The following is a 20,166-nucleotide window of genomic DNA, read 5'->3' on the forward strand; positions in this document are numbered from 1 at the left end:
AGAATAACCAATAAAACATGTATAAAAGCTTTAATTAAATCTGATGAAATAAAACTTCATGTTTTATTTATGGACACTCCCAACATGTAAAGGATTCAGGGACACATTCATTTTTACTGCCATTCCGTCCTCATATCTATAATTAAATCCAGGCTGCAGCTCTGGCCCAGAGCAATGCAGCATTTTAAAGCTGGCCTTGGACACGCCCTCTCCCACCAGCTGCTTTTAATTATAATTACCATCTCAATATAAAGGAGGCTGATGGTAAAACAAAACAAAATAATAAAACAAACAAACAAAAAGCAGTTGTTGCCATTGTGTTTTGGAATGACATGCTGAGGGAGGGTTTCAAGTGGTGGGCATAGCCTCCATTTCCAGTTTTATTCGGTACCAAGTGCACAAAACCTTCATTTTACTTTTGACATAAAAAAGGACTTCATGAAACAAGACAAAATAACTTATGATTATATGAAACATAACTGTGACAAATCACAAAACTATACATATTAATAGAAAAAAAGTGTACCTAATTCTTTAAAAGATTTATGACAATAAGCACCAGATGTGCCCTTAGAGTAAGATCGGCCCCATATCCAGTATGATATATGCAGTTCATTTCTCTATGTGAGTGTATATAACTATATACAAGAGTCTGTGTGATTTATGGAAAACAGATTTCCACTTTTTCCCCCCAAAGTGCTGTATGTCAGCAACATTACACAGGATGCTCTGCTGTCCGTACAAAATAAATCTCTTCTTTTTTACACTCACTATTTCTCCAATGAGTGGTGTGACGTTTTTGCTTTATCCGTTGCAAAAAAAAAAAAGTAATCGCAGAAATTCCACACCACCAACAAAAAGTGCCATTAAAAAACGCTGCTATAAAATGACATGGTCAAACAGTCCAATAAAACACCAAATAATTAAATTGTTTACAATCACTATTCCCAATACTTCGAGGCAACTGAACAGTTGAGGTTCCTGGATGGGGAGATGAACATTTACCTCCATTCTGGGGCATGAATGTGCTTAACAGCTGGAAATGTAAAAGCTCCAGAACAAACCAACACTCAGTTCCACCAGTGGACACTGCTGAGAGCCACTGAAGACCTACTGTCCGTTTTAAAATAGCCTATGTAATTTGGGGGAGACATGGGAAAAGGACCCCACCGGATAGTAAATATTTAAATAATACTTAACAGCTGATCCGAGGCTGAATTACAACTGACACTTTGATGCAGTCCCTTTAGGGAATGAAGACAATGCAGCAAATTAAATGACTGTAGGCATACTGATTTCTTCTTTTTATGTAAGAGGGTAATTAGCTCTGGGCTGCGTGTATTTTCCTAGGCACCGGTTTTTACTTTAAAAAAAAAGGGTAATGACAATCTCTGTTTGGATGTTAATGAAAATGGTTACATGTCAAGACTAAAAAGGTCAAGAAGTGGAAGGTAATAAATTTTTGAACATTCCATTTTTACTGCTACGAACATTATAATGAAAGCATATATAAATCCTGTGCAATGTGAAAGCAAGCAAGAAACACATTTTAAGGTCAGATGTGATTCTGGGATCTAAGGACAGAATGCGGAGTCTAGCCAGAACCTGAGTGTCCTGTCCTGAGGCCATAAGCTCAGACCTGCACCATCAGGAAACACAGAGGTTCCTAGAAGGGCTCTCAGCACTACAGGCAGCCCTGGGCCCTGCTTACTGCATGCCCTCTGCTAACAGGAATGCCTCCTGAGGGGCCGGCCCAATTTCTACTGAGGAAGGAGGCCCTACAGGTGCTACTGCAGCCTGGCTTGCCCTGGCCCCATCCAGCCACAGTGAAGCATGAGAGGGGCAGGACCACCCTGAAGCCATGGTGAGACAGACTGGCATAGGAGCATCCCCTCCAGCCAAAGAAGATGGCATCCATGGTTTCTGAGGCTCAGCTTCCCGCTTTGTCTTCCTTCCCCCTTTCAACTTTAACTTATATAAAGCCACAGGCAGGGGTGACAACATCAGCTGCAATAACCACCTTGCCTTTCAATCTTTTTCCTCCTCATCACAAAAATAATATGTATTTTGAGTTCCTCATAAAGGCTTCAATATTAAGAATGAATAGACTGTCTCTCTAAGAAGCTTTCCTTTCTTTCCAGAGTGTGACAAAGGACACAGGAGGGATGCCAGTGTTAGGATGCGTGTGTCCTTGCTTCGGCCAAGGGACACGACCCACCAAGTCTGCAAGGAGGAGGATACTTTCCCTGCAGTCTGAGGGCTCATCTGAAAGGGAGCCCAACAGGCATCCTCTCATAAAGTAGAACAGGCGTTCTCAAGTGAATAACCCATTTGCAGAGTTAGGCATCTGCACGATGGCTTTTCTCAGATCAGAGCTCATTGGTCAGAGAACTAGACTGACCACGTGCACTGTGAAAACAGACCCATGCTTGGTGCTTTACTCAGCTCATCCTACCACATGTTTGAATGAAGTCCAACAGAAGGCCGAATACTATTGACTGCGCAGCTGGACTGGGAGGACCCACCTGTCAGGATACACCTGTTCCCAGGTCCCAAGTCTGACACCACACTGTGTACTTATCTCACTGAAGATTGTAATTATTTCTGTTTGACAAACAGCATTGTTTCTTTGTTGTTCAGAAAACATTTTTTAAAAGAGGAAAAAGAAAGCATGAAATGTGACAGTACTGGAATGTCCAAATTTACTGGGTATCTGGGGCTGGGCTCATGATTATAGCCTAGGCCATCAGACTCAGGATCTTTGTAAAGCTTTGTAAAGGTGCCACAGGAAATGGCTTCCTCTTCAGGCTTGATATCAAATGGCCAAGTGCCCTCAAACCAGAGTTTCAGAAAAAAAGGTTGCCTTCTTCTGCCCACCTTTCCAGAACTGTCTCCTCAACCTTCCTGTGGCCAGACCTTGCTAACAGTTGATGGTCAGATAATGATGGTGGTGGGCATGTCTGAACCACAGTCAGGGAGAGGGTGAGAACAATGCAAATAGAGAGAGATAAGCACAGGGGAGAGATAGACAGATATCCTGAGGGAGGTGAGCAAAGGCTGTGCAAAATAACGACATAGGGCATCTCTAGTTTGGTTTTCTGAGAAAACCTAGGAACATAACTCAGTGAGTCCCTGTGCTCACATCTTCTAGCATGTCTCTGGGCAGAGCACCAGAGCAGAAGCAATGGGTGAACCAGTTGTGTGACCTTTTACTTTGAACAAGGTCTCTGAGGTGGAGTTGGGTTGCCGAACAGCTAACCCGCTAGGGTTCCTGCTACAGCACTGGGAAGAGGGTGTGCTCACCCTGTTTCCCTCAGGTAGCCTTTGCTATATACAAAACTAACATTCCAGGAGTGCTCACAGGTGCTGTGAGGTGTGGCCAGGCAGAGCCACATAGCTGTGGCAAAATGTATGTAGTTGGGGTGATTAAAATAGTTGGCATCCAAAGAACAGACTTCTAAATATTTTTTTTCTTTTTAAAGTAGATGTAAATTACAAGTCTTTAAAATGAAGGAACTAAGGTTTTTGGAATATAAAACAAGTTGTAGTGCCTTTCAAGGGCCTGTACTTAACAGAACCTCCTCACTTTGCTTTTGAAGAAACACTGAAAAGCAATTGGTTAGCATGGGGATATCGAAGAGGAGAGGAAGAGAGGCAGCCAGCTCACTGGAAGGCTGGCTGATGCTGAACCCTGGGGATCCCCGTGTGCTGCAAGTCTGGGGTTCCTGCATGCCTGGCTAAGCATTGGCCAGCAGTGAGGAGGAGCACAGGGCGGGGGGGGGGGGGGGGGGGGGAGGCAGTTCTCTGTGCTTCTGGCAATCTGCATTGTCCTTTTCTATTTAGGGTTTTCAGAGAGGGCAGTCCCCAAACTACATTTTCACATGCACATCACTTCATCTGTGTCCTCTGAAGATTGCCAGCCAGGAGGAAACAGGTATCTGGGAGAGAGAGAGTCTAAATTCCCTTTGAAAAGACAATCCTGCTGGTCACCAGCAAACCCAGAGAGAACAAGGAGCAAATAAAAACATTTCCAAAAAGCCCAGCTCTGACCATCAGCCCTGCCTTCCAAGACACATCTGTGACTTCGCAGACACCACTGACTCAGTCGCCACCCTTTCCATGCAGTCTGTGAGGGTATGAACACAATAGGTGGCAAGCAACAAAAGGTCCTGGATGCCAGTGGTAGTGGAGGCCAGTGGAGCTGGAGCTGTTACCCTTCAGTGTAGACAGAGGAGAGCTGGCTAGGACAGCGGTCCACAGCACTGATCTGCAAGAACGTGGTGTCTTCAGGCCCACTGCGAAGAGACTCTCCGAAGAGGCTTGAGGAACCCGAAGGCAAATCGTACACTGGAAGAGAAGAAACACAGGAGTCAACACCTGCCTCGCCTCACCACGCCCACCGGGGTCCAATGAGTGACCGTGCTGACCTAGCCCCATTAGCAGGTCTCTGTCCTCAGGCACCTAGGTGGAAGAGAAGTCTGGAGTGCAGACAGATGGCCAATATAAGTCGTGGCACAAAGTATGAGCTGAGTATTAGTAAAAGTGAAGTGTTCTGGGGAAGGGTGAGGGTGGTCTCAAAAGAAGGTAATCTTAAAGTTGAGTCAAGGATGGGATTCTTGCCGAAACCGGTTTGGCTCAGTGGATAGAGCGTCTGCCTGCGGACTGAAGGGTCCCAGGTTCGATTCCGGTCAAGGGCATGTACCTGGGTTGCGGGCACATCCCCAGTGGGGGATGTGCAGGAGGCAGCTGATCGATGTTTCTCTCTCATCGATGTTTCTAGCTCTCTATCTCTCTCCCTTCCTCTCTGTAAAAAATCAATAAAATATATATTTAAAAAAAAAAAAAAAAAAAAGGATGGGATTCTTACAGTAGGGGAGGTTTTAAAAAAATAACATTCCAGAAGGAGGAGACAGGAAGCAAAGAGAGAGAGGAAGGGAAATGTGGGGCCAAGTGTGGTGGCAAAGCTGAGGTGCAGAACATGTCGGGAGACATATGTGAGGGAGTTTTGGAAAGTCTAATCAGGCCTAACTCATGGGCACTTTGAATGGCATGCTGAGAGATCTCACTCATATGAGGAATCTAATGAACAAAATAAACTGATGAACGAAATAGACCCAGAGACATAGAAACATGGAACGGACTGATAAATCTCAGAGGGAAGGCAGGGAGTGGGGAGGTGGGGGTAGGGTAAAATTAACCAAAGAACTTGTGTGCATATATGCATAACCCATGGACATAGACAATAGTGTGGTGAAGGCCTGGGAAGGGGGCAGGGGTTGGCTGGAGGAGATCAAGGGGGAAAAAAGGGGGACATCTGTAATACTTTCAACAATAAAGATAAATTTTAAAAAAAGAGTGGACTTTATTCTCTAGGCAACTGGGAATGAAGGTATTTGAGCAGAAAAATTATATATTTTATCCTTCATTTTTGGAAGTATATGGAAGCATGAAGGCAGAGTGGTAAAGATAGGAGTTGATGCAGGGAGATTCATTGGAAGGCTGTCTGCATTGTCTTGGGGAGACACAATGGTACCTGGACTAGGGTAGTGGAAGTGGGGCCGGAGAGGACGGTGAAGAGGAGAGACATTTCAGAGGTGGATTCAACAGGATTTGATGCAGCCATGTGCAGTGTAAAGTCTAGCCCAGCCAGTCACAGGAAACCCAACTGATCTCTCCTGCCAGTCTGCCCAAGTTCTGAAGTCAGACACCAACACACCTGCAATGCCCGAGTGAGTTGAGAAGGCTCTGTGGAAAACATCAAAACCAGCCTGGCCCATGGACGTGGGGACCAAGTAGTCCTCGAAGGAAGGCACCACACTGCAGGAGCTGCTGGGTGGCATGGTCCTCTGGGAGTCAGGGTAGTGTGGGGGGCAGAATGTCTGCAGCTGCCCGTAAAATCCTGAAATGCAAGCACAGCATTGAGCTACTGTCAGGCACAACTTCCAAAGATCACTCCAACCCAGCTAGACCCTCACTCAGCCTAGATTCATATGACAAAATGCTTTTAACTTTTAAGCTCACCTGTAAAACTTTCTAAGTAAGCATCTGGAATGTACCATTTGGACAGAAGCTCTTCCACCTTCAGGGGCTTTCAAAGTTTGTTGGCTTATGAATTTTTTATTGCTGCTCTGGTACCTGAAACTAGAAGGCATCTTACTTTCTCTAGAGACTATCCAAAGAGTCCTGGACCCTGAAGGCCTGACCTTCAGAGGACATTCCTTCCCAGGCTAGAGTTTGAGCGCATCTTCCTAACCTTCCTTTATCCTATACTCTGATTTTCACACTTAGTAAAAATCTGAAGAATGCTTTTTTTTTAAAGGCAACAGAGATCTAGTCATTCACTTGTCCTTGTAACAGATAAATTCATACATGTTTATATCTTCCTCATTATTTTGAATAGGTGCATGGCATTCCACAGTTAGATTACTGCAATTTACTCAGCTATTACTGTTGTTGATCTTTGCAACAAATGGGAAAACTGAACAAATAGTATAATGAAGAAATGTGTGGAAATATTTCGTAATATTTTAAAATAGTCATCAACATTTTGCTAATCATGTTTCACTTCTCTCAATTTTTTTGGTCACTTAATGGAGTTTTCCTTGGGATCCTATGTGGTCCTTTTCTATAATCTTCCACACCTTCCTTTTCCTTTTTCCTCTTTGCCTCCTTTCAGGCTAATGGATTACTTTCTTGGATTACAGTATGCTTTAAAAAATAAGTAATGAAATCATCATTCGATACTTTACTGAAGGGAGAGTTGCAGTTCTGTTATAAACTCCATGTCATTGTCTCCTTAAAAGTAAAATGTGGATGTCACTGTCTATGTCAGTGGGCTATTGTGAAAATTAAGCAAGTCATTAGATAAGGAAGCCCATCTATAACATTTAACAGTGTTTTATAAATGTCAGTTGTTATTAATATCATTACTCTGTTTTTGGTGGGGAAAAATGAGGGATTAGTAGAGGAAGTGCCTCAGGGTCCCTACCACAAACATTAAATGATAGAGAACACAGAGCTAACCCTAACCCTAACCCTAACCCTAACCCTAACCCTAACCCTAACCCTAACCCATGAACTTTGGGCCCAAGCCCTGTGTGCCTTCCTTTATTAGAACTGCCTCTTCTTAGGATGTAAAGACTTTATGTTTGGTTAAAGAAAACTGAGCTCCTATCATCAAGTAGGGGAGGTGCTATTTGGGTTCTTTTTGGCTCTCTTTAAATACAACCAGGGAACACTGACATATCCAGCCTATTATGCTCACAACTCTTCTCATTTCTGATTGTTCATACTACCCTTGGCTGGGAGGCCTGTTCTATGGTTACTAGGAGCATTACCAAATAATATGAGCTGAACTGCTCGTAAGACATAGGCTGGCCCTCTAGGAGCTTATGATCCAAGACACAGGGATAGAGCAGTTTTATGCACAGGTACACTCATAGAAGAAAACAAAATACTAGTAATAATATCCTTTATAAGCAGACAATTGTATACTCTATATAGAATCAAGAAAAAATCCACATAAGGTCTGGGGTAACATTAAATGTATGTTAGCAGTATAGACTAGGAAAATACCTAAAGAAATTCCATGTCAGGACAGGAGAAGAATGGAAAATTATTGGCTCTTCTCTTTTTTAATGTATTTTTTTCTTTATTGATTAAGTTATTACATATATGTTCTTATCCCCACATTGCCCGCCCCCCACTCCCATGATCAGATAGTCAAACCTCAGAGGGAAGGTAGGGGAGGGTAGGTGTAAGGGGGAGAGATCAACCAAAGGACTTGTATGCATGCAGATAAGCCTAACCAATGGACACAGACAACAGGGGTGGGGGTGAGGGCATGAGGCTCTTCTCTTTTTGATATTCAAAGGTTTCCTTTTGCTTTCAACAGACAGACACAGGCAAACCACCTGAACAGACCTCTCGAATACCCATATAATTGGATCAGCCAACATGGACAAACTGTCAGTCCTCTAGCCATCAAAGAAATAAAAATCAAGGCAATGATAAAATACTATATTCCACCTATCACATTAGTAAAGATTCCTAAATATTCTCGGTGCCAGAGTGAGACTGGTGAAGAAGTCACTTCTGCATAGTGTTGCAGACATGGCAAAAGAGTATAAACCTTTTGGAAAACAATTTGACAACCTGTATCTAGAACCTGAAAAGTGTTCATACTCTTGGATATGACAATTTTACTTCTGAGAATGTATCCTAAAAGTATAGTCCAAAGGAGAAAAGAAATTCTGCACAGATGGTCATCACAGTGCTAGTTGTCATTATAGAAAATAAGAGAATGGTTAAGCAAATAGTGGTACATCTACATGATGGGCATATTAAGTAGCCATTAAAATAATAGTTATAAGGAAATTTTAATAATGTGAAAAGACTATTATAAGGTTCAGCTGGAAAAAAAGCCAAGCTACAAAGTTGAATAAGAGACTAGGCTCCATGATGTGGAAGTCTATGTATAGGATAGACTACAGGGCAGCATATGTATAGTTGTCCTTTTATTTTCTTTATATTTTTCTGAATTTTAATAGTGATGAAAAGCAAGTACTCTGGAACCAGATTTCCTGGGTTCAAATCCTAGCTCAATTGCTTACTAATTGTGTAGGCTTACACAATTAGTAGCCTGTCAGTGTTTTAGTTTTCCAATTTGTAAAATGGAAATAAACATAGTATCTACACCTCACTGAATGATTATAAAAATTAAATGAATATTTGCATATTATATAACAACCTAAATTATAATTAATTACATGATTGATATTTATATAATATATATTTAATAACACAATTTATACAATGTATGTTTACTAAATAAGGAAAATAAAAATGTAAAATTATTCCACAATAATATAGTTCTTAAAAATAAAAAAAAGTGTTGAGAAATAAAGTTTTAAAAAGGCAATAAGTCCTCCAGCAATAACAAAATGTAAGAATGAGCACAGCAGTGGGCATTCAGCTCATGTACAGTTCCCAGGCAGAATTCTCTGGACCATTCTTAGCCCTCTGAGGACCTGAGCCATATACCTCATGCTGAAGTTGGTTCCCAGATCCTGCACTAATTGACACATATCCTGATTTCTTCACTCACAAAGTGTGGGCTCAAAGCAGCAACAAATCTGAATGGTCTGAAAAACCTGGGATGTGCAGCTTTGTGGTCTGGGAGTTCCTTAAACTGACCATGACTTTGGGTGCCTGGTGTCCAAGCACATGCAATCATGGCATGCTCATAAGGAGGAAAACATGACCAGGAACCACCATGGTTGGTTTCTTAGAATGTCATATCTCCTCATTGAGCAAAATAGATAATATTTGCTATTTATCCCTATGCTTGTTCTGCTTAAATTCGTCACCCATAAATTCCCTGATAGCATTCCTTAGTGTAATATTACTCTTCCAAGAAGAGATGACATTTTTTCACTGAACTCCCTCATTTCCCCAAATTGGGAAATAATTCATTCAGGTGTGTCAGGTCATGATAGAGACTTTCACCTGTCTTTTGTGAAAACCAATTCATCCTCTTTCCAGTCTTCTCTCATGCCTCTATGAGACAGCAGAAATGGCATATGGCTTCAATCTAATTGGAGGGTTCTGATGTGTAAGAGTATAAAAGGTCTGGGATACAGTGAAATACACCCGACAAAGTTAAATAGTAAGCCCAGCATTCTGGGCTCCGCTTCCTAGTTTCCCCTGTCCATCTGGACCTGAGTGAGAGGGCAGAGGACTGTAATTCCTGCATGTGGGTGTCTTGGCTGACACGAGAAATATTCAAAACCAGAATGGCCCCACAAGCATGTTTTATCACTCTCACAGCCAACTCAGGGAAAGAAAATCCTCTTTTATTAAATCCCTCCCTCCAAGAAGCCAGTTACTAGAGATGCCAAAAACACTGGTGTGGATGACTGTGGTCACTCAAATCAAAGCGCTTTAACATATCCTCTCCCCAGTGCTATTTCCATAAAACTAATGAAATTTTAAAAAATTCTAATAGGGTCTTGCCACACACACAAACTGAGAAAAATCCTAACTCTTTTTTTTTTTTTATGAATGGCTCCTGTATTCCAGCTGTTGGATTTCACATAGTACACTTGGAAGAAACACTACCTCTCGGACCCAAAGCAAAATGAGGAAAGATGTTAACACATTCTCTGAGCATAAAACCTAAGAGCAATGGCAAGGTCAGCCAATCTGCCAGTCAGTAGGTCAATTGTAGTTATCAAATGCTGGTCAAGGTACTGTTGGACAGACCAATGAAACTTAAGATAATACCTTGTCTTTGTGGATGGGTAATGCAGTTGGAGTGAGAACACACACATTTATGATAGCGTTAAGAATGCACCCATGCATCTATGTTGGTAATCAATGTTAGGTGTCCTGCTTAGTTATAAAAACCACCCCTCCCCCATTTCAGAAGGTATGTTACCTCCAAGAATGGAGGGGATGGGATGGCGTGGGGGTGAGGAGGAATGTGCAGATAAACTGATTTTACCCAAGCTGCAGCTCCTAAGAGTCAAGGGGAAACATTCCTCCTCTTGTAAATTTTGGGAAGTGTGTTTTTCCTTCTAAAAACTAACCTGTTTCTCTAACAATAAAAATGTTTGGAATTAATTGTACCAACTAGAAAATGTAGAATAGTATAAACAAATATAGGCAAAATTATCTTTATTTTTACAATTCAGATATAGCCAGATATATACACACAAAACTGGAATATTATACATATTGTTTTGTATACTGTTTTGTCCCCTAACATTATCTATGAGCTTCACATATTATTAAATTTCATTCTTAAAATCCCTTCCTCTTTGTCACTGGTCATTGATGTCTATATGCTGATAGATTAGATCAGGAGTTCATGGTCATTCCTTCTGCTAATGATGATAGAGCAGCCCCATGAATCTGGGTGTGGATTTCCTTTGCAAAGTGGAAGGGAAGTGGGAAAATTTACAGGAGAAATGAATGTGTTACTAACTATGATAGCAGAAGGGAATTCTCCAGGTAGCATTGTCCAATAGAACTTTCTGTGATGATGAAAATGATCTATCTATCTCATTGTCCAATACAGTAGCTGCATGTGGTTACCCAGCACTGGAGACAATGGCTAGCGGGACTGAGGAACTGACTTTTACATTTTATTTAATTTTAATTAATTCAAATTTAAATAGCCACATGTGGTTTCTTGGCTACTGTACTGGACAGCACAGCAAAGATTTAGGGCAATCTTTATTTCCAGGGTTAGCAGACTTTGTTTCAGGAATGTTTCTGATTAAATTCCTGAAGGAAGAATGCATGACCCACCAAGGGTTAAAATGAAAACCATATAATGATTCTTAGACTCCTGGCCTTCAAGAGAGGAAGTATATTAGACTCTTTATTATATTGGTCTTTTCCTTACAAGTTCAGCACTCCAATCTTTGGAAAGTACTACAGTAAAGATATATCAATAAGCAAAAAATGGTCACCCAACTCTCAACCCCTCAAGAGGGCTGATGAACATTGTTTAAGCTAAACTCCCAGGGCATTTCAGCTCTCCTGGAGAAACCACTTTTGCTTCTGGAAATAGGAGAAGCAAAAGGGAACGTGTCATCCACTTCCCTGCAGATTGGGAGCTAGGTCACCACACCCACTACTATGAGGACTGGATGAGCTGTGATGTTCAAAACAGAGGCTCTACCCAACTGCATACTCACATGAATGGAGAGAAATACCGTCAGCCTGGACCTTGTCAAGTGCTATGTCAGGAGCTGTATTCTCAGTGGGTTTGTTTATATAGCAGATGACTTCGCAAAACAAAAAAATTTTTTCCTTATGGCGAGGCTGGGAAACACCACCAAATTCTGAGTACCAGAACAGTGCTGGATGGACAACATCCAGAATCGAGGCAGATCCTTTCCTGGGGTAGACATTGCCTGGACCGTAATGACCACATATAGATGCAGAAAGCCCATGTGTGGAACATCAGGAAGGTTGCCCCTAGCTACTTCCCCAACTAGACTGTAGCCCAATCAGGCCTGACAAGATCCCTTGTGAGGGTTCTCAGAAACAATGCTAAGAGCACTTGCTTCCCAAGATGCCTTGATATCTTCAGATGGAAAATCCCTCAACCCCTGTGGGATCAGAGTGCATTGTTTCTGGGTTCCGGCCAAGCACTGTAATGTTCAGCCCAAATCTCAGGAGTCACCGTTCCCTTGATCTTTCAGAAGAAACACTGACTAAGGTGTGTGCCTGACTTTGCTGTTGTATTTTTAGAACATGGGGTATTCACAGTATCTACTTCATGGTGTAACTGCGAAGATTAAAGAGGATTATAAGAGACTAGAGGCCCAGCACACGAAATTTGTGCACAAGTAGGGTCCCTAGGCCTGGCCAGCGATCAGGGCCAATAAGGGCCTTTCGGCTGCTGGCCAGGGCTTCCCTTCCCTGGTTGCTGGCCAGGGCCTCCCTTCATTCTGCACTGTTCCCTGGAGGTCAGCGCACATCATAGCAAGCGATCGAACTCCCAGTCTCCCAGTGGAACTCCCGAGAGGACACTTTGCATATTAGCCTTTCATATATATAGATGATGCATGTAAATGCCCAGCATGAGCCTGGCACAGAGTTAGCACTCTGTAAATGATACTCTTCACTTTTCTTTTCCCCTATTCTTCTAATAACACAAGCATTTCAATGTTTATGCTTTCATCCACTCAACAACAGTTTACTAAGCATTTACTCAAGTGCTGGAGACACAATGATGAATAAAACATGATACATGTCTTCTTGGAGTGTATGTTTTAGGTGAGAAAGAAAGATAAGCATATAAATGAGAAACCAAATAACATAATTTCACACTGTATATGATAATTAAAAAGGAAATTTTCTTTAAGTAATCTATAGAGATGCAACTTTTTTCTTTCCAGAATATATTCAAGGTAGGAAGAGAAAACAACAACAATGAAACAGAAACAAGTTTGAGTGTTCTAAAAACTTTTTAAGAAGTGTTGGCCATGGCTCCTTTTGTTTGGCCCTGCCTCATGATAGCAGGGATAATTAGGAGGCCACCTCACAGCTCTGCTGAGGACCAGCCTTGGCTGAGGGGTGCACACCTAGTCTGTGCCTGGGTAGCAGAGACCAGTGGCAGAGGCAGAGCTGACAGAGCCTAAGCTTCTTGGTAGTACACTTGTTTGCTAGCCAAGTGGAAGGAAGAATGTATATTTACAAGCTTCATGACTATTTTTCAGCAGAGACTATAATTTTGTCGGTTACTTTGGAAAGTGTAGAGTTTTTGGCCTCAGCCACGTGACGGCTGCATGTGCAGGGGCATGGATAAGCCCAAGGGATGAACAGAAGGACTCAGATCAGAGAGCTCCGGGGACTGGGATTTATAGAAAAAGATATGTGAACCTACTTCCCTTGACTCAGAAATTTCTTCTCCTCCTACCCTCTGGTTCTTTATGATTCCCCCTACTCTCTTTGAGCCAGCCCCTCTGAATACCTTCTGTAAGCCATGACATAAACCAATGAGATGAAAGAGAACAACACAGGTAAATTTGTTGGTAAACCTCCTAAAGGCCCTAAGAATAGGGTCTCTGGGGTTACATCTTTTTAGCCTGATTAAATGCATTCAAATATACTCAGAGAAAGTCCCTGGAATCACACACTTCCTACTCACATGGTACCTTAGTATTAGAAAACACTTAAGATTCCTTCTTAGGTAGCCATCTGACATTCCTGTCTTTTATGTAGGTGACTAACATAAATATTTTCTTTTATAGACAAAGAGATGGAAGCAGAGGGAACTTTTGAATCCCTTGCCATTATAGCCAATACTTTGTTTATATAATACCATGCAAAGGAGAGAAAAGTGAAAAATTCATACAACCATTTTAATACTTACAAACTTCTGGAATTTGAAATGACTCATGGATCTAGTATTTATCTTAAAACAAATGGCAGAACTAGAACAGCCATCATATAACATCAGACTGAGTTCAGACCTTTCTCAGTTGCAGTCCCCTTGCTCTAGCATTTTCAAAGAATGTTTTCGTTAGTGTTATTATACCAATCATTAAGAAAATTCTATCAGAAGGGGAAAAAAACTAAAACTAATTTGCTCTGAGAAGGGACTGTATTTTACATAGAAAATCGTCCTTACACCAGTTTTTGAGATAAGTAGTATTGTCCCCAATTTATAAACAAAGAAACAAAAAGTTAAAATAACTTCCCCAAACCCTCACAGCTACCAAGTTTCAGAACTAGGAGCCAAACCCTGGTCTGTTTAGTGACATAGTTCACATAGATGATTAGGGCTTAATAAGCTCATGGACCAAATCAACATAAACAAAATCTTGCCATTTTTGTTGAGGTCCCTCACTGCCAAATCACAGGCCAGATTCATAAAGGACAAACATTTTCCTTAGGGAAGAAAGCACTGAATTAATTAGTACAACCGATGAAATCACCTAATCACTGAAAAATTCTAAAAACCCTCAAGAATAGAAACAGGGACATTACAGAATTTTTTTTGTGTGCCAATTTTCTGATTTCATTACTATTTTATTTCTATCCATTGCATGAATAACTTGAATCTAAGTTTGAATCCTGGGTGATTCACTGACCAACTGTGTGTCACTGAACATATTATTTTCCTTCTTGAGCCTCATTTTCTTTTAAAATATCGATTTCATAGGGTGTGAAAAACATCATGAGAATGTTTATAAAAGCGTCTAGTGCATTCCCTGGTATGTAGTAGGTCCTCAATAAATGGCAACAATCATTACTACCATGAAAAGCTTGGCAGTATTTATAGATTTTGTATAGTGCACAAGCCATTCTTTTTTTTTTTTTTTTTTAATTTTACTTTAGTGAGAGAGGAAGAGAGAAACATCAATCAATCTGTTACCTCTTATATGCTCCTGACCAGGATCGAACTACAATCTAGGTATGTGCCTGGACCAGGAATCAAACCCACAACCCTTCAGTGCACAGGACCATGCTCCAACCAACTGCGACACACTGGCCAGGGCATAAGCCATTCTTAAGCAATTTCTCTCTCATAATCTACCACCCTTAAATATAAACTGATGTGTGAAATTGCCACAATTTGTCTTGGGTCCTGGTCTTGGCCATAAACATCATCCAGGTCTTATCTAGCTAGAACTCCTCTCTGCTTCCTCCCTATTAGTAGTGGAGAAACTGTCTCCTCATTTTAATACAGAGTCTATAAATGGGGAAGCTGCAGGAACAGCTCACAGACTGTGTAAAGAAGACAGATTTTTCTTTGGGCTCAGAACTGAACCAGCTTGCAAAGCACTAGAGCTATTTACAACTGACATTTAAGCAGCTACTGTACTGAGGAAGAGGAAAATAATGGAAATAATAACCCTTAAAATTCCACTTGGGCGCATTCCTACTGAAGGCACCTCGTGATAGTGGCTCAGAAGCTGACCTCTGGAACAAGTGCCTGGTCCCCTTGCCCTCAGATGGGCTGCAGCATGAGGACTTCCAGTTAGAAAAGTCCACTTGCTTCCAAGAAGCAAGGCCATTTTCACCTAGAGCTTCTGCTGCCAGCTCACAGGCCACACAGAGATGCATTCTGAATACCCTGGGTGCTCTCCTTCTCTTGTGCCCCCACATGTGCCACTGTGAGCCACATTCTCACCCTGGGAGCTATACACTCATTTCCAGGGTGTGGGGTACTGAAAGGGGGAGAGGGTCTGCTATTGATATCTGTACAGGTTTGAGTAAAGAGATGGGAGTAGGCAGAGCGTGTGCAGAAATGGAGCATAAGGAAATGGGAAAAGGCCGCATGAGAAGAAAGGCATGTGTAAAATACTCTTGGTTAAGAGATGTAATTGATTTTCATTTAAATATCTCCAACCCACAGGAAACTCTAATGCGTGGTGGCCTATGGCTTCCAAATTCTCAAAATGATAAGCTGCCAAAGTAAACTAATTGCAATGTGTCTCAGTAATTGTCATGTGTGGGTATATACAGTTATAGTAAAATGGTTCAGTGAATCCTGACAGCGATAATGCACATTTTGAGATTACATAAAATAGAGATTCTCAAAACCAAGAGATGCATGTTTAACAAGGTATTCCTTATATGAAAGATTGAAAGGCTCTAAGGACACCTTCAGATGATTTTCAATCATCTAAAAGTTTTCTAAATAAAATCCTGATAGAAAAAAAACAGAAAAACTTTTATTTTATTAGAAATGGGGGAGAAGAGCTCTTCCGATGGGCATCTCTTCCCCATGGGCTGGTCCCCAGCCCTTTCTGGGTCTCTTGAAGATAAAGTTTTAATAAAGTGATTATAAATTATACTCTCAACAGGTATGGATCAAGATGATTTCCCTTCCTAACACAGTGCCTTTCTCTCACAAGTTAAGTTCTAGGTCAAGGTGAAATTATGGGGCCTTACTGGAGTGACTTAGAAGTACTGGTCTTACTTTGACCCCATGCTGATCTTGTGGCCTAGACTTCTGTTGTCTAGCTGTAACCAAACTCCCACATTATATCCACTGCACGGTGACTTCTTGCTTCTCTGAATCCAAGTCTATGGTTACACAATCTTCCAGTACTCTAATCTCTCAAAGAGCGGGCCCCAATAGCTTGATTACTTCTCCCACTGAACCTCTGCCTCATAGTTAAGTCCCTGTTACATACTGTCATGCCTTTCTAAAATCAACAGTCTAGAACCGGGGTGGGCAAACTTTTTGACTCGAGGGCCACAATGGGTTCTTAAACTGGACCGGAGGGCCGGAACAAAAGCATGGATGGAGTGTTTGTGTGAACTATTATAAATTCAAAGTAAACATCATTACATAAAAGGGTACGGTCTTTTTTTTTTTTTTTAGTTTTATTCATTTCAAACGGGCCGGATCCGGCCCGTAGGCCGTAGTTTGCCCACGGCTGGTCTAGAGTATTATACTGAGATAAAACTTGGTTTGAAGTAAAAGAGTACAGAAATCTATATAAGTGGATTTGAGGTGCCAGAGTGGACATTGCACTGGTGTAACCTAAAGAATGTCACTGGATCCCAGGATCCCTGTCACCTCCTTTCATCGGGCTTCCAGGAAACTTGCCAACGGTTTTTAATCTTGTTAGGCCTTGTGGACACGGACCACTAATCTGGACAATCCAATTTATGACCTTCTGTTTCTGTTCCACCCCTCCAGCTAGGCGGACTTCTTCCCACTGCCACTGGAGGGTCATGTTCTGGTGGTTGTGATTGGACCACAGGGTCTTTCCTTTCCTTTCTTGCTTACTCTTATTCCATTGCACACCAAACTCTTGATTTTTTAAGTTTATATTATGCATCTCAAAAATGTGGTAATGCGCTGCCGGAAATAAACAGATCAAATGATTCCCTGCCCACATATGAAGCAAGAGGAATACTCTCTCACTGTTCAGTTCAAAGGCTTGGCTTGGCAAGAATCACCCCTTATATATAAGCTCAGAACAGGCAGGGACTTTTATCTTTACTCTCTACTGGTGTAGAGTTAGCATCCAATTGGAGCTGAACATGAAGTATGAAAAAATGAATGACACGCACAGCTAGATGCTTTGGTGACAACAGTGATGGTGAGGGAGCCACAGCTGAGCTCAGAGATTCTGATCTATGAACCTTATACACAACAGTCCATCAGAGTTTCAGAAAAGTGAAGTGACTTCCCTTTCTATCACCGACTTTTTTTTTTAATGGAAGAAGAATCAAAGATGATGAAAACATGATTGGGCCCGTCCAGTTGACCTGGAGGGTTTTGCTGCTCGAAGCCACCCTTTTCTGCTCAATGCTAGTGAGGCCACTGAGGAAAAAGAGTGGGCAGGAGAATTAAGCAACTCATCTCATCCACAGAACACCTTGTGCTCTTTCAGGAAACCATCCCAAGGTCAGGGAACTTAATCAACTACTCTGAGTCTCATCTCTAAATAGGGGCAGAAATGTATTTCCTTCTTGCTTCACAAAGTTATAATAAGGATTCAGGTATTTATCCAACAAATATTTTACTATGAAGTTTTTTTTATAGTTAACCAAGAACTGATGAAAATTTTGTCCTTAAGAGTAAATGATAAAACATATCTCATAATAAAAATGTAGGTATTATTAGTGGTATTGATAAAAACACTGCATTAACATAGATCCACAATGCAAAAGACCTCGGGTAACTGCTTGACTAATTCAGATCTCATGAATCATTCTGTCATAATGATGAGGAAATTTAAGAACTTGAAGGAAAGGTTCTTACTTTGGGATGTGATATGAGATTGGGTTTGGTGGTGAAATGAGGGAAGGGAGGGGTTGGTTGTTACACTCAAATGATCTAGAAAAATGCCTGAAGTTTTCACCTCAATAGACTTGCGTCTTATAAGGTCTGGGTCTCAAAGACCTGGGAGAAGAATGAAATGGAAAGTTTAGTCAGAACAATCTTGTTAGAGAAGAAAAACTCCTGTCATCAGAGAGAGCACTCACAATTGTAAGTAAACCAACTAGAAATTCTAAGAAACTGGGATTGTTTAGCAACATAGTCTAAGCCCAGATGACCTGAATGGGCACAGATCAAACCAGATCTAGCGTTTGATTATTGTTCTATTTTGTTAACACAGTGGCCTTGTAACCAGTAACCCAGATGTTCCTGATGTGTGGGGTATTTTTCCCTTTATTTTAGGAAACTCCACCCAGAGCTATTCACATTTTTTTTCTTCTAAACCATCAATTGTTTATTGTATTTATAAGGAAAGTTCCAGCTAAAAATACAATAATTACAACATACAGATTGCCATTAATATGTCCATCCTTGAAGAGTACAATGGGACAGTCACTAAAATAAAATTTTAAGAAATATTTAACTTGATGTTAAGAGCTGCATTCACTAGAGGCTAAACTCTGTAAGTTTCGGATATCACAGAGAACATTTGCTTCTGGCAGAAACATCATTACTTCCCCCAAAAGAATGAAAAAGCACTAAATCTGTAATAATGTTCATTAAACACTCTGTTTTTAAGTAAACTGACAGAGAAGTCACAATAGTCAATGAAAGAGAAATTTTCTGGATAACTTCCTTCTCTTCAATAAGTTTTTGATTTCCAATTAAGAAAACATTCACAAGTCGCACATGACACAACTTGACTGGCCGGGTGAAAGAACAGGTAAACTACTTAATCAATAATATAAATACCCAAGTAATAGTTCCTGTTACTTAATCCCTTTTGTGACTAAACTACCTTTAGTGCTCTTAATAAAAATATGAAAAGATGCTCAATCATGTTATTAATCAAAGGAAAAATAAAAACAACTTTGCTGTACAAATTGGCAGGAATTAAAATGATGACAATGTCCAATGTGGGGAAATGGGAACTCCAATGCTCTGTTGGTAAGAGTCTGAACTGGTATTGCCTTTGGGAAGGAATATATGCCAGTACCTATCCAACTTTAAAATGTGCATACCTATTGCCTGGCTGGTGTGGCTCAGTGGTTGAGCATTGACCTATGACCCAGGAGGTCACAGTTCAATTCCTGGTCAGGGCACATGCCCGGGTTGCGGGCTTGATCCCCAGTGTGGGGTGTGCAGGAGGCAGCTGATCAATGATTCTCTTTCATCATTGATGTTTCTACCTCTCTCCCTCTCTCCCTTCCTCTCTGAAATCAATAAAAAAATATTTTTTTAAATGTGCATACCTATTAATTGAGCAGTATCTCTTTCAGAAAGATTTCCTAGAGAAAATAGGCAAAGCATATATATGTGTGAGAGTATTTGTGTAAAAACACATACACACATACATCCTATATAATAAAAGCCTAATACTCTAAGTGTCCAACCATACCACTGTTCGACCAGTCGCTATGACATGTACTGACCACCAGAGGGCAGACACTCAGACTGGTAGAGTAGCTTGCTGCTAGGGTCTGGACTGGGCGAGACAGGCCGGATATATACTGGAGCCCTCCCATGGTCCCTCCTTGCCTGGCCAACCTCCCTGGGCTGCTCCATGGTTGGCCTGATTGGGACTGGGTGAGATGGGCCGGACACACCCTGGACAAATCTGTGCACCAGGCTGATTTGGGCCGAACCCCACAGGCCAGGCCGAGGGACCCCACCAATGCATGAATGCATGCACCAGGCCTCTAGTACATACATAAGGCCATTTAACATAGCATTGTTAGTAA

General features: G+C 41.3%; 1 protein-coding gene across 5 annotated transcripts in view; it reads right to left on the bottom strand.

The window, feature by feature from the left end:
* Positions 1-39: 39 nt before the first annotated feature.
* Positions 40-20,166, bottom strand: part of GLIS3 (GLIS family zinc finger 3) — a 611,903-nt gene continuing 591,776 nt past the window's right edge. For all 5 annotated transcript variants that reach the window (XM_070431578.1, XM_070431577.1, XM_070431580.1 and 2 more), the window contains 2 exons: positions 5,717-5,899; positions 40-4,347 (listed from right to left, as the gene is read on the bottom strand). In XM_070431578.1, the coding sequence (XP_070287679.1) occupies positions 4,211-4,347; positions 5,717-5,899 (320 nt within the window). In that variant the 3' untranslated portion in view covers positions 40-4,210. The remainder of the gene's footprint in view (positions 4,348-5,716; positions 5,900-20,166) is intronic.

The sequence above is a fragment of the Myotis yumanensis genome, unplaced genomic scaffold, assembly GCF_028538775.1.
Source record: "Myotis yumanensis isolate MYYU_CA2020_CCGP unplaced genomic scaffold, mMyoYum1.0.hap1 SCAF_12, whole genome shotgun sequence".
In the NCBI taxonomy this organism is placed as follows: Eukaryota; Metazoa; Chordata; class Mammalia; order Chiroptera; family Vespertilionidae; genus Myotis; species Myotis yumanensis.